The following is a 14,887-nucleotide window of genomic DNA, read 5'->3' on the forward strand; positions in this document are numbered from 1 at the left end:
ATAATTGTAATTTTACGGAATAAAGACGAGTGTTCGCTTAATCGGGGTCTGCATATATGAGCGTCAAGCGTGCAATGTTGCAAACTGTTGAATTATTGATGCGTTTAAAATTTGCGTTAAAACACGTTATATCTTTATTAATACGGGCGTAATAACGTCTATGATGCCTTATATTCCGTTTATAAACATCATACGGATACACGACGAAATATAAAGAGGTAAAACTGTAAATACATAAATCTCCGTTATCGTACCCTGGCAACCCAACACCTGTCATTGCCACCGAAGCCAACAGACTATAATATCCCCTCTCGTGTGATTTAAAAAAAAAAAAGAATAAAAAAAAGCCTTTGTGGCTGTGATTGGCTGATTCGGTATGGATTAGGTTTATCAGGCGTTTTATAGGTTTAACTCTATTTTGATGCACGGTGGTTTATTAGGTTCCCTTTTGGCTTGGATTTAATACAGGTTTAATGGTAGTCTCAGGATTTATATAGGGTGTAGGGTCTTTATTGTGTCGAGTTTATTTATAAACGTATGTTTATATGTGTGTGTGTATGTATATATATATATATATATATATATATATATATATATATATATATATATATATATATATATATATATATATATATATATATAAACTTGAGAATATTTGTGAATTTAAAACAAATTGTATACTTGATAACTGCAAAAGAGATGAATCAATATTTTTGTTCAGTATATTATTATGATGATGATTATTATTATTATTATTATTATTATTATTATTATTATTATTATTATTATTATTATTATTAATCATGATACTAATATTGTTGATGTATCTATTTTTCATAAATATTATTATTATTATATTATTATTATATGTGTTCATATATAATCTAATTTTCATAACTGCTATTATTGCTATAATAATTAGATGGTAGCCATTCCATTTAACAGTATATTATTATTATTATTATTATTATTATTATTATTATTATTATTATTATTATTATTTACCTACTCACTCAATCTCTAACCCTCTCTCTCTCTCTCGCCCCCGCAGTATCGAGCGAAGAAAGCGGACCAGTGATCGTCGAAGAACCCGAAAATCGTGTCGACTTCAGCAACTCCACGGGCGCCAATCTCCACTGCTCGGTTCGTGGGCGACCTAAGCCTACCGTAGTTTGGGTTCGAGCTGAAGACGGCACCGCTATTGGAGATGTCCCCGGTCTCAGGAAGGTCAGTCGGATTGGTGGTGAATTAGCAAATGAATAAATAAATTAACATAATGATTAAACGATGAATTAACTATGCTATTAAGAAACAGGTAAATAGATAAGTGAATAGATAATAAGGGAATTTGATAAGTATGTAATTGGGTAAATTAATAAATAGATAGGTTAATAGATAGATACTTAGGTAAACGAGTAAACAGATAGATGATTAGGTAAATAAATCAATGAATTAATCAATAAATCGATAATCAGGTAAATGAATTAAATGAAAAATAAATAAATAGGTAATTAGGTAAGGAAATAAAGGGATTAATGAATAAATAAATAAATTAATAAGTAATTAGGTAAACAAATAAATGTATAAATAGATAATTAGGTAAATTATTAAATTAGTTAGTAGATAAATAAATAGGTCATTTTATAAATAAATAGACAGTTATGTAAAATAAATAAGTTAATAGATAATTAGGTAAAACATTAAAAAATTACATAATCAGATTAAAAACAAAAAACAAATAAATAATTAGATAATTAGGTAAATAATGTAATAAGTTAATAGATAAATAAATAGTAATTAGGTATATCAATAAATTAATAAATAAATAGATGAATAAATAAATAAATTTAAAAAATTTAGGATTTTATTTATAATTTTTTGCCGCGTTTTAAATTTGTGGAGCAAAGCGGTTAAAGTGTGTTGTATATTAAAAAAAGAGTTTTGAGGTAAAGGGAGGAGGTAATGAATAAATAAATTGATTAATTAATATGCAAATAATTAATTATATATTAGGTTGTTATTAAGCTTTTGTGAACAATTATATGTGGCGCAAAGACGGAAGGGTGTTGCATTATAAAAGATTTGTGAAGCATTGGGAGGAGATAGAAAATAAACAGGTAGATTCATAAATGAGAAAATAATCATTGTTATTTTTGTTTTTCAAAATTTATAAATATATACATTTGACCTACCTTCACGTATATTGAAAGACAACTTGTTGACACTTTTTAAAGTTCAAGCGGTACTTTCTATATGTTTGTATTAGTTCAGTCTGTTTGTAATGACTGTTGGTATTATTTTTTTATGTAGTTTTGCAATATTCCTGTTGACAATTTCTGTAGCATTAAATATTCTGTATGTCTGTACAAGTCTGTTATAGAGGCGTCAATATTTCTTTCAGTATTTTCATGTTTATGTCGCACATGACCCTAGGAATTGTGACGCCACCCTTCTCGCCCTTCTATGTATATCCTTCTCATTCATCCTGTGTTCTCTCTTTCTCCATCTTCTGCAAGCCTGGGCAAGATTAGGACTGTAGATTACCCTCCCCACCCATTCATTGATCCATTTCTACCTTTATCTTCATTTTTTTACTTTATCTCGTCAGTTACCCTTTTGATTTCCTTCCTATTTATCATATTCTCTTCCTTTTCCCGTCTTCTTCAAGCCTGGGCAAGAATTGGACACTAGACCCTTCTCTCCCTTTCCTATATTTAAGAGTAAATTTATGTGTTCACTGTACCATTTCTATCTTTATCTTTTTATCTTGATCTTGTCCATTGGAAGTGTCTCTCTTCCCAACGCCCCCCCCCATTGGAATTTCGAGGGCGCATCTTTTATAGCCCCCAAGGGCCACCCTCATGCTGGGTTTAGTGTCCCAATTTCGCGCATTATTGGCCCACGTCAGCCCTTGTTGCTTAAGGCCATGTAAACGCCTCTCTTGAGCAAGGGGTAATGGACTGGGAACTATTATTATTATTATTATTATTATTGTACATATATATTATATATGTCTATATATATATATATATATATATATATATATATATATATATATATATATATATATATATATATATATATATAGAGAGAGAGAGAGAGAGAGAGAGAGAGTGATGTAAGCCTTTTTGTTTTATGTAAGATTTTGTTTTATATTATATTATTATTATTATTATTATTATTATTATTATTATTATTATTATTATTATTATTATTATTATTATTCCAAACGGCCAGTCATTTAAGTATAACACACTTCACAAACAACGAACAAAAAATATTTCGTGTGTTGGCTTATTTAGGCAAGAGTCTTTTCCATTTGATTTTATTTAATTTCATTTAATTTCGTGTATCATTTTTGCTTTCGTAATTATATACTTTTTTATTGGATGGTTTCTTTGTCATTTTTGTTATTTCTCTTTTCGCAACGAAGTGAACCTTTTCAGTTAAAAAGTAAAAAATCAAGTAACACTCAATGCAGCGTCCTTGTACTGTATAATTAAAATGGGAATATGAATTTAATTAAGTAATTAATTTTTAAAAATTTTTAATTAATTTTTTTATTTAATTTTAAAAATTTTTAAATTAATTTTTTTTTATTTTATTTCAATTTGTTTCAATTAATTAATTTTTTACTTTATTTATTTATTTATATACTAGACATCACGGTTTTACCTAATTATTGTGTCACCTATTGCAAGCTTTGGTTGATTTTTTAAATATTCTTTTTAGGACATTTTAGCCTTCCATATTTATTCTCTCTCTCTCTCTCTCTCTCTCTCTCTCTCTCTCTCTCTCTCTCTCTCTCTCTCTCTCTCTCTCTCTCTCTCTCTCTAAACCATCAGTATTCTAAGCGACCTTTCTATCCGGCCCACGTCTGTTTGTCGATCTAGTTACTCTCTCTCTCTCTCTCTCTCTCTCTCTCTCTCTCTCTCTCTCTCTCTCTCTCTCTCTCTCTTTCTCAAACGTCCATCATATTCTACATTTCTCTTTCATATGTACCTTTCTATACACGGCCCACGTCTGTCTATCTAGTTCCTCTCTCTCTCTCTCACTCTCTCTTTTACATTTCTCTTTCATATGTACACTGTATCCTAAACGTTACACTCTCTCTCTCTCTCTCTCTCTCTCTCTCTCTCTCTCTCTCTCTCTCTCTCTCTCTCTCTTTCTCTCTCTTTTACATCTCTCTTTGTCTCATATGTACACTGTATCCTAAACGTTACACTCTCTCTCTCTCTCTCTCTCTCTCTCTCTCTCTCTCTCTCTCTCTCTCTCTCTCTCTCTCTCTCTCTTTTACATCTCTATCCTAAACGTTACCTCTCTCTCTCTCTCTCTCTCTCTCTCTCTCTCTCTCTCTCTCTCTCTCTCTCTCTCTCTCTCTCTCTCTCTCTACAGGTATAGACCCCTCTCACCTTGACCGCGCCCATGGGCATATTATGCCCGAGCTGGTGTCGGGGCAACGCCCCGTTTTCACTGTCTCTAGCGGAGGAGGACTTTGGGCGTTGCCCCTCGGGCATCGTGTGGTACCCTTCCTGTTTGTGTATGTGTGTTTGTTTGTGTATGTGTGTTTGTTTGTGTGTGTGTGTGTGTGTCTGTGTCGTCTGTTTCCTCGTCAGTGTTATTAAGAAGTATAATTTAGTTATATCATCTAATATTCTTTATCCCTCCCTCTCATCCACTCCTGCAGGTTCTGGCTAACGGGTCGTCGTTTTTGTCATCGTGTGCCTGTACGCGTCTGTCTGTCACTCTGTCGTCGTGTGTGTGTGTGTGTGTGTCTGTGCGCGTCTGTGTGTCACCATGTCGGTTCTTTTAATGTCATTTATAGTTCCGATATTTCCTCCAATAATTTTTTCCCTCCATCCACTCCTTCAGGTACTGGCCAGCGGGGCGTCTTGTAGGTGTCTGTGACTGTCTGTGTGTCTCTGTCTGTCACCCTGATAGTTGTTGTATGTCATTTATAGTTCCGTTATTTCCTCTGTTAATCTATTTTTTCCTCCTTCATCCACTTCTCCAGGTACTAGCCAACGGCACCCTCATCTTCCCTCCCTTCCGCGCCGAAGACTACCGTCAGGAGGTCCACGCCCAAGTCTACCGCTGCCAGGCCACCAACCCCCACGGCACTGTCCACTCAAGAGATGTTCACGTCAGGGCAGGTAAGGTCAATGACCTGGTTCGTCAGTGGGTGACCTTTTCTTAATAAAAAGGGGTAATGGAGGTTCTCGTTGAGGTACCGTCTGAAAGCCTTGTGTGGGTGGGGGTTAAATTTTTGGAATTTGGGTTAATTTGGAAATTAATGTAAATGGGAAATTGGGTTTAAATTCTGGATTTTGGCTCAAATTGGAAAGGAATTTAAATGAGGGTTTGGGTTTTGGCTCAGATTGGAAGGGAATTTAAATTAAATTTTTGTTTTAAATTTCCGTTTTTTGGCCCAAATTTGAAAGGAGTTCCAATGAGAAATTGGGTTAAAATTTGGGTTTTGGTTTTAATTGGATAGGAATTTAAATGAGAATTTGGGTGTAAATTCTCTGTTTTGGTTTAAATTGGAAAGGAATATAAATGAGAATTTGGGTTTAAATTCTGAATTCAGTCTTAAATTCTTTGGGAATATAAATGAGAATTCTCTCTTTATCTTTTTGAAATCAATGGAATTTCATAGAGTAGAATTTCAACGTGGAATCTGATTGAATTCAAGTTGAGTTTATGTACATGTTTGTTTTTTATCAGAATTGAATGAGAATTCGACCAAAACTGGCTATAACTTAATTCGTGTAAGGAAGGAATTTTTCAAAAGTCAATTAGAGTTTATTGAGAATTCTTCCTAAATCGGTCGGAATTCCCGTAAATTCAGGACTAATGCAATAATTAATTCAAAATTGTTGTAAATTCAATCCATCGATGCTTATATGAATTTACTCTTTTGTGTTTCGGGTAATTTCAGTGATTGAACTGAATTATAACAAAAACTAACAAAAAACCTGTTGGAATTTAACAGAATTATTTCCATCACATCAGACGTTATAAAACATCAATTTCAAACTGTGGCTTTCAGACGGTAACCGCGAGGGAAACCCGTTGCCCCTTTTGGAGGGCACAGAAGGTGGTACTGAGAGTGTAGAACGTAGATGACGCCTGATGAATAAGCGGATGAATTAACTCCCGGGATGAGTAGTTGAGGGTTTTATTAGGTTAATGAAGGCGTGTTTCTGCGCTGCAGAATGAGAGAGAGAGAGAGAGAGAGAGAGAGAGAGAGAGAGAGAGAGAGAAATAATTGAGTAAAGATAAAATGACAGACTCGAATAGCAGCAGAGAGAGAGATTGTTTTAATATATATTGAGAGAACGAAAGTTGAATAAATGGTAAAAATGACATAAAATCGAATAATAACAGAGAGAGAGAGAGATTGTTTTAATATATATTAAGAGAGCAAATAATTGATAAATGATGACGTAATCGAATAGCAACTGAGAGAGAGAGAGAGAGAGATTGTAATAAAAAATATTGAGAGAGCTAGTAATTGATAAATGATAAAATGACAATTAATCGATTAATAGCAGAGAGAGAGAGAGAGAGAGAGAGAGAGAGAGAGAGAGAGAGAGAGAGAGAGAGAGAGAGAGAGAGAGAGAGATTCTTTTGATAAATATTAAGGGAACAAACAATTGATAAATGATAAAATGGCATGAAATCGAATAGCAACTGAGAGAGAGAGAGAGAGAGAGAGAGAGAGAGAGAGAGAGAGAGAGAGAGAGAGAGAGAGAGAGAGAGAGAGAGAACGAAAGCAAAATGATTGACTGAAATTCCATTGCTTTCACTGCCCCCGCAAAAAATATAAGTGAATGTTGTTTGTTTGAACAATCAGCAGTGTTTGTTGATATCTAGCTGTTTGTGTGTTGGTGATTGAGGTATTTCGTGGCAGGCTGGCGAAGTTTGTTTGTTGAAGCGCTGGTTTGTCATGTGAAAGATCGAATTTTGTTTGTCAAACGACAGTCTGTTGTTTGAACATTTTTTTGGTGTTGTTTTTCGTTACAAAAATAAGGTATGAATGTATGAAGATGATGAGAGATGGACTGGAAACAAGAGAGAGAGAGAGAGAGAGAGAGAGAGAGAGAGAGAGAGAGAGAGAGATAATTTGATAAATTAAAGACAATTTTATATAAGTAATTAAATTGATTCAAAGGACACAGGCTCACCAATTGGAAATCAACTTTGGAGAGAGAGAGAGAGAGAGAGAGAGAGAGAGAGAGAGAGAGAGAGAGAGAGAGAGAGAGAGAGAGAGAGAGAGCGATTCCTGTCAGTACCACCTTACCGACTTTGTGACAAAGTCACCAGGAATTTGATCATTGCTTTTACAATTTTTTGCACCATATTTTATCATTATTAAAATGTCAGTATTGCCATTATTCTATAGTGACATTATATAATCATTAGATTTTGAATAAAACAAAAGATCTATTTTTAAAATTAATATTCATAATTTTATTTAATTTCTTAAATGTTTTTTCCTGGTGATATATTAAGCAAAGTTAGACCCTCTCATATACAATTGTATTGGGACTTAGAGCCGATATTTATACAGGAATCAACCGCTAAGTCGACCTTGTGGCCAAACAGAATTTCATAAGCGGGCTACAAAATATCTTTTTTATGTAATAATAGATGCATAGGGTTGAAACGGTATTTTATAAAATAATTTTTATATTTGCATAAAATTTGGATTATTTTGTAAAGTTCATTATACCTTTTGAGTGTTCATTGTATTTTAAGAAGAGTAAGGACTGTTCATTGTATATTACATAAGCATGATATCTTATTCTTGTGTCGTGAACAAAGCAGAGATTCGTTCATTGTATATTTAACAATGATAATACTCAGTCATTATATTTATCAAGCAACCTTAACTTAAAACTGGTTTCGTTGTAATTAGCTGAAGACCGTTAAGTGGATTTTATTGTCTGCCTGTAAGTATATTCGTCAGAAGCGTTGCAAAACCGAAGGTCATTGGGAGTAATTAATAAATGCTGTCGTGCTTAGTGACTCGTTAAGAGGCGTTTCCCTTCTAAGTATTGCAATTTGCGGTCAACCTCTGATTCTTAACAGTTGCTTTTGCGCGTGTGCGCGCGCGTGTGCGCGCGTGTGCGTGTTTGTTTATATATATATATATATATATATATATATATATATATATATATATATATATATATATATATATATATATATATATATATATATATATATATATATATATATATATATATATATAAGTATATACACATATCTAATTTTTGTCGATGTTGAATATTAAAACAATAAAAACTTCTCAATTTAGAAACTCATTTTATCGTAAGTATCGATAACCATAATTTTTTTTTTTTACTGTCAGTCACATAAGGTCAGTTGGTATCGATTCCTGTATAAATATTTGTCCTTAGTGCTGCTGAAAACGGCTTTTTATATATAAACTTATTAATGTGTTTCTCTGTGTTATCATTTCTTTGTCATTTCTTTGTCATTCCTCTGTCATTTCTGTGTGTGATGTCACCAGGACATCAGTATTCTTTGTCCATTATCATTTTGATATCTGCAATTATGCATAAAGTCATCTAAAGGTAAGACTGCCTATATTCCTCTTCATAAATATTATTCTTCACTTTCCAAATGTGCATATTCACTCTGTACATGAAATTTATTATCTGCAATGTACCACTCTTGTAAACATGTATTTTAACATGTTTACAACCTCTTCTCTTCATATTTAACATGTTTAACTCGGCGTCACATTTCTTAATATTATAAACATTCGGAATTTTATCATGCTAAAATTATCTCAATTCCAATTTTCATCATATTTTTTTAAATAATAGAATTTTCAGGTGACACTCATCAGATGAGGGAGATAGCAGAATTTGATTCTAATTATTATTATTGAATGGATTATATTATATTGCTGTTCATTTTTTGGTATCATGGATAAGCAGACCTTTGCCAAACGGTTTTCGGTTTTTGAGTCAAAATAAAGAAAAAAAAATTCGTATATTTTTGTTAGATCGTTGTAAGTCACACAATAGTGATTATCAGTTATTTATTTTATTTATCGAAAATATTATTCATATATTTATCATTATTGAGGTTTTCGTAAGTTACGACAGCGCGTATAAATAATTTATTTTATTTTTCACAAATATAATTCTTAGATTTATCATTATTGGTTTTTTAGTAAGTCACAAACAGTGAATATAAATAATATATTTAATGTGTCGTAAATATGATTCGTATATTCATATTTATGAAATTTTTGTAATTCACGACAGTGAACATAATTTACATTGTTATTCAAAATAATTAACCCCTTAACATATACTGTAATTATCAATTTACAATTGACATAGTAAGTGTGTAATTGTAAATATAATCATTCAACCACTTTTATATTGACTAATTAAATCGTTTCAAGATAGTTTCCTTCCCTTAAATAAAGTTACTTAAGAAAGTCACAAACTTAGTTTCGACTTAGGAACTGATAAACTCCAGCACCGATGGAACTTTGTATCTCGTACTAAAACTTTCAATGTGGAAATCGCTCTTTCATATATCCGGCGGATGTTGCAATTGTTAGAATTGCTGAAGCAAGGCTGAATTTCCCCCCCTGTCATTCGTGTTCTCAAGAGTTGAATTCATCTTTTTGGAATTCTTTGAATTTAATTTTCATTTTATGATTTCGTGTTCTCAGGAGTCGAATTGATCTTTTTTTTGAATTCGTCGAGTTGAATTTTCATTTTTGTAATTTGTATGTTTAGAAGGTAAATATATCTTTTTGTAATGCGTTGCTCTCCAAGTATTGAATTTTCGTTTTATGATTCGTGTTTTGAGTTGAATGAATCTTTTTGTTGTGTCTTGTTTTAAGAGAGTTGAATTTCCATTTTATAATTCGCGTGCTTAGAAGTTGAATTAATCATTCTGTAATTCGTTTCTATCAAGAGTTGAATTTTAATTTTATGATTCGTGTTTTGAGATTGAATCTTTGGAATTCGTTGAGTTGAATTTTCATTTTATGATTCGCGTTTTGAGTTGAATGACTCTTTCTGTGATTCGTTGATTTCAAGAGTTGAATTTTGCTTTTGTGAATCTTGTTCTCAGGAGTTAATTATTATTATTATTATTATTATTATTATTATTATTATTATTATTATTATTATTATTATTATTATTATTCAGAAGATGAACCCTATTCATATAGAACATTGGCTTGAAATTCAAGCTTCCAAAGAATATTAAGGTGTTCATTAGAAATAAATAACAGAAGGTAAAAGGAAATATAGAAAGAAGAGACCGTTTATTAAGAAAGAAAAAAAAATAAAGTTAACAACTAAATGAAACAAATAAATAAATATTTTTTAATAAATCGTAATTACCAACTTTATAAAAGGTTAAATTTTTAACCTGTTTACCTTCATACGAAGAGACGAATTTCACATTGATCCAAACCTTACGAGAACTTAAATTTCACCTTAGTCGCTTTCGTACAAAAATCGAAAATTGTTTTCTTTAAAAAAAAAACTTGATTCATCATTTGGCGAAGGTCTGATTATTCGCTTCATCTAATCACATGTATTTCTTTCAAAAACGTCATAATTCGGTCGACATTTTCTCCTCATTTTTTCTTTACATTCATCATTTTTTCCTTTTATTCCTGTCTACTGTCGTCTGCCTTTCTTGGTTATTTTAGCTCTCTCTCTCTCTCTCTCTCTCTCTCTCTCTCTCTCTCTCTCTCTCTCTCTCTCTCTCTCTCTCTCTCTCTCTGTTCGACCTACCTTCGCTTCTTAATTTAATTTGTTTGTTCTTTTTATTTGTATTTTTATTAGATGTTGATTTTTTTTATTTAATCACGAGCGTAATCAGAACGTACGGTACCGTAATTAGATAATTTTTATAAATAATTACACCTTTGCATTACGGTATAATTAACGCTACGGCGCTTTCAACTTTAATTTTTTAATATCCGTAATAACGCAATAACGTAAATAAGATCGTTATTCCCATGTAAAAGGACAAAAATAAGGCATCTTGTGAATAAATAAATGTTTATACATTTTATATTTTAATTTTTTCATTTTTCATAAAGTTTTTTATTTCTTAAGCGTTGGTATGGTAACTTTTTTTTGTGGTTGTAATCACAGGAAGACAGTTAACTAACTCGTTGCCAGAAGAAAGATAATTATTGAATAACGATTCGCGGATATATTTTGTAATTATATATGCTTGATTTTTCTGCCTGTAATTTTAATTTTAATTTTTTTTCTTTCTTTCTTTTTGACAATCAAGAGGAAATTTAGAAGTACATTTTTCAAGCTGTGTATAATACTTGCTTATCTTTCAAATATACCTATGTTTACAAATATATTCCAGTTGGATTTTAAATCATTATCAGTAACATTTTATTAAAATTTCGAAGAGTTTAAATGTATATGTTAAATTCTTTATCAAGTTCTAAATATATATTTATATATAATTTGCGAACTTAAATAGTGTTTTTTTTATGTATCATTTTGATATTTGCAATGCAAAGGATCATTGTAATTCTTCATTCGTATAAGAACCTGTTTGCACATTGATTTATCTACTTGTTTATTTATTTTTATGTATTTATTATTGGAGAATTGATACTGATGCTTTTAAAATCTTCTCTCATAATACAAAACAAACACACACACAAACTGTAACCTATACTATCAGTATTTTAGCCTATATTCAACAAAGTGTTGCATAGTTACCAGTCATGGAACTGAACTCTCTCTCTCTCTCTCTCTCTCTCTCTCTCTCTCTCTCTCTCTCTCTCTCTCTCTCTCTCTCTCTCTCTCATTTGAAGGTCATGTAAGATTAAAATTTTTTTATCCCTTTAACCGTTTTTATTTTAATTTTTTATTTATCTTTTCATTACGAATTATGTAACTGATTCCATCCCAAGAAAAATTATTATTATGATGATGATGATGGTTATTATTATTATTATTATTATTATTATTATTATTATTATTATTATTATTATTATTATAATAAGCCCAATCCCTTTTCATAGTAAAATGAATAAAAATAAATAAGAAATTACTTAGAATAAGACATTGTTTTTATTAAATAATTACGTATGAAATTAAAAAAATTTTTTAATAACCCGCGAATGTCTTATGGCACATGATGTAAATATGTACATTTTTAAAATTTATTATTCTTCAGTTTGTCCTTGTATGTCCTCGGAGACATTAAATAAATTACGGTACATGAAATTAGCCATTTCCTGTTTATTTAGGTCTATCTGTTTACATTGTACTGTTTAAACTTTAATTTTTATTCACAAATACTTTTATTTTTTATTTTTCTTTTTTTTTCATTTTCACGTTTTGTTTTTTCCATTGACTTTTGTGATTAGCTTTCAAATTTTTTCTTGTTTTATTATTTTTATTTTATTAATTTTCATTTTTCCTTTTTCACATTTTGATTTTTGATGAGTTTTCCCATTTCCCCTGTTTCATTCTTTCTGGGGTTAACATCTTTTCAAGAGAGAGATTTAGCCGGTCCAAAACCAGGGCTCTTTTCCCCCCCCCCTCCTCCTCCTCGTCCTCTTCCCCCTTCTTCTCCTTCCACCCCACCCCTAACCTCCCCACTATTTTCAAACGCCTGTTGCTGTAAAAATTCCCAAGCCAGTCTATATAGGCCCACCTCCCAAAAAAAAAAAGATAATAAAAATCAATGCCGTTTATACTCTGTTTATTCTCTTTCTGTGAGGAGAGTATTTCAACGCCTAAAAATTCCTCTTTTCCCCCTTTTAAAAACCACGAACAAAAACCTCAGCCATTAGTATAAACCGTGAGCATTTTCTGTCTGTCCGTGTGTGTGTCTGTGTGTCTGTGCGGGCATTCAGTCGTCCACCAGTTCTACCAGACGGAGGTCAACAACGAGCACGTCATCAGGGGCAACTCGGCCATTTTGAAGTGCGTCATCCCCTCGTTCGTGGCCGATTTCGTGTCCGTGGCTTCCTGGGTCACGGACGAGGGGGATTCGTTCCTCCCCTCGAACGAATATGGTAATTAAAAGCCCCTCCACCCCTCCCTTCCCCCTCTTGCAGGGTTTGAAAGGGCTTGGAGAGGTTTTTTTAGGTCTTTTTTTTGGGGGTGGGGTGAGGATGATATTGGCATTCCCTTGCCTTAGAGGGTATGCTAAAACTGTGAAAAAACCTCTTGTAGTTTTTTTTTTTGGAGGAGTTTTTTTTTAGCCGGGTTTTTATCCCTAATAACTTCTAGCTAGTGCTTAAGGACTGAATAATTATCCACTTTCAGGTCATGGAGGTTTTTTCGCAAGGTTTTTATTGATCTTATCACGGTTTTCTTAACGATTATGTGGCAAATATAATTACCCACTTTCAGGTATTTGGACAACGAAAACCCAGATGCAGTCTTTGGAGGCTTTCTTGAGAGGGTTTTCATCCATAGTTGCTTTCTCTGATTATGACTATGGCAGCATTGTTTAAAATTAACTTCCAGGTTTTGGAAGGTTTTTGAAGATAAAAATCTCCCTCCTATTTCGTAACATTGTGACTAAAATGAAAACCTAGATGTAGTTTTTGGGATTTATAACAAATAAAAACCTACTCTTAAGTGGGGGACGTTTTGGCAAAGGCTTTTTCTCTAGAAACCATTGTCACTTACGGTTTTGGTACGAGTTGGATCCCAAATACAGGTGTTTAAGGTTTTTACAGACAAGCTTTCAACCTGTGAAGTGTATGGTGAAAACCTACCCTGGTTTTGTGGATGGTTTTTGCTGCCGTCATTATCTGCTTTTTATGGTTTTGGAATTAAGACTGTCTTCATGAGAAACAGAAATACTTTTTTCACTGAACAATAAAATAGCCTTTCTTTCAGGTGAGGTTAATCTGGAGAGTGGCTGTCAGATGTTAAGGAAGAGGATAATTTTTCCTTTTTGTTGATTTTCTGACTGTGTTACAGTCCTAAAGGGACCAGAACGCCATTTTGAATTTTATTACGAGGCCAAGATTACTAAATGGAATAAAACATCCGATTACTTTTAATAGATCTGAATTCATGAAGGCATCTTTAGAATAAGTTATCACACGATCTCCTGATGACATTCATTTATTTTGCTTCCTCTCCCTGAAACCCAAAAGTCGTCCACCAGCAGTACGAAACAGATGTCAACAAAGAACACGTGATCAGAGGAAACGCCGCCATCTTCAAGTGCGTGATTCCCTCTTTCGTGGCCGATTTTGTCAGCGTCCGGTCCTGGGTGACTGACTCTGGGGATACCTACTACCCTACAGAGGATTATGGTAATTCTATCCTCCATTCGGAGTCGATGGGACGTCTAATCAGTGTTATCATTAAGCTTTGGCTCAGAAATGTTTTCTGCCCGGACGGCGCCATTTTGTTTTTCCTTTCAGAACGGGACTCTAGGTTTTCTTCCAGCAAGGGGTTCATTTTGCATTTTTCCAGAAGGGTCCCATTTTGGTTTTCTTCCAGAATGGGGCTCCATTTTGGTTTTCTAACAAAAGGAATCCATTTTGTTTTTTCATAAGGGGTCCATTTTATTTTTTCCATGATTGGTTAATTTTTTTGTTCTTCCAGCAGGTGTCCGATTTGGTTTCCTTCCAGCAGTTGTCCATTTTGTTGGTTTCTCTTATAACATCCATTTTGTTTATTTGGGTTTTTCTTTCAGGAGGCATCCATTTTGTTTCTGCTTCAAGAGCATCCATTTTGTTTTTCCTTCCAGTAAGGAGTCCATTTTGTTTTTCAATCTGTAGGGTTCAGTTTTGTTTTTACCTTTTGGAGAGGTTCATTTTGTTAAGTTATTGCAGGAGTTCATTATAATTTTCAGCAGAGGCCAT

The 14,887-nt window shown here is 32.7% G+C and overlaps 1 protein-coding gene across 1 annotated transcript in view; it reads left to right on the forward strand.

Moving 5' to 3' along the window:
• The window catches only part of LOC136855881 (cell adhesion molecule Dscam1-like), a 607,418-nt gene that overhangs the window by 296,008 nt on the left and 296,523 nt on the right, over nucleotides 1-14,887 (forward strand). The window contains 3 exon segments of the mRNA XM_067133289.1: nucleotides 1,052-1,227; nucleotides 5,015-5,153; nucleotides 12,911-13,072. Of these exon segments, the coding sequence (XP_066989390.1) occupies nucleotides 1,052-1,227; nucleotides 5,015-5,153; nucleotides 12,911-13,072 (477 nt within the window).

Source organism: Macrobrachium rosenbergii, chromosome 33 (genome assembly GCF_040412425.1).
Source record: "Macrobrachium rosenbergii isolate ZJJX-2024 chromosome 33, ASM4041242v1, whole genome shotgun sequence".
Lineage (NCBI taxonomy): Eukaryota > Metazoa > Arthropoda > Malacostraca > Decapoda > Palaemonidae > Macrobrachium > Macrobrachium rosenbergii.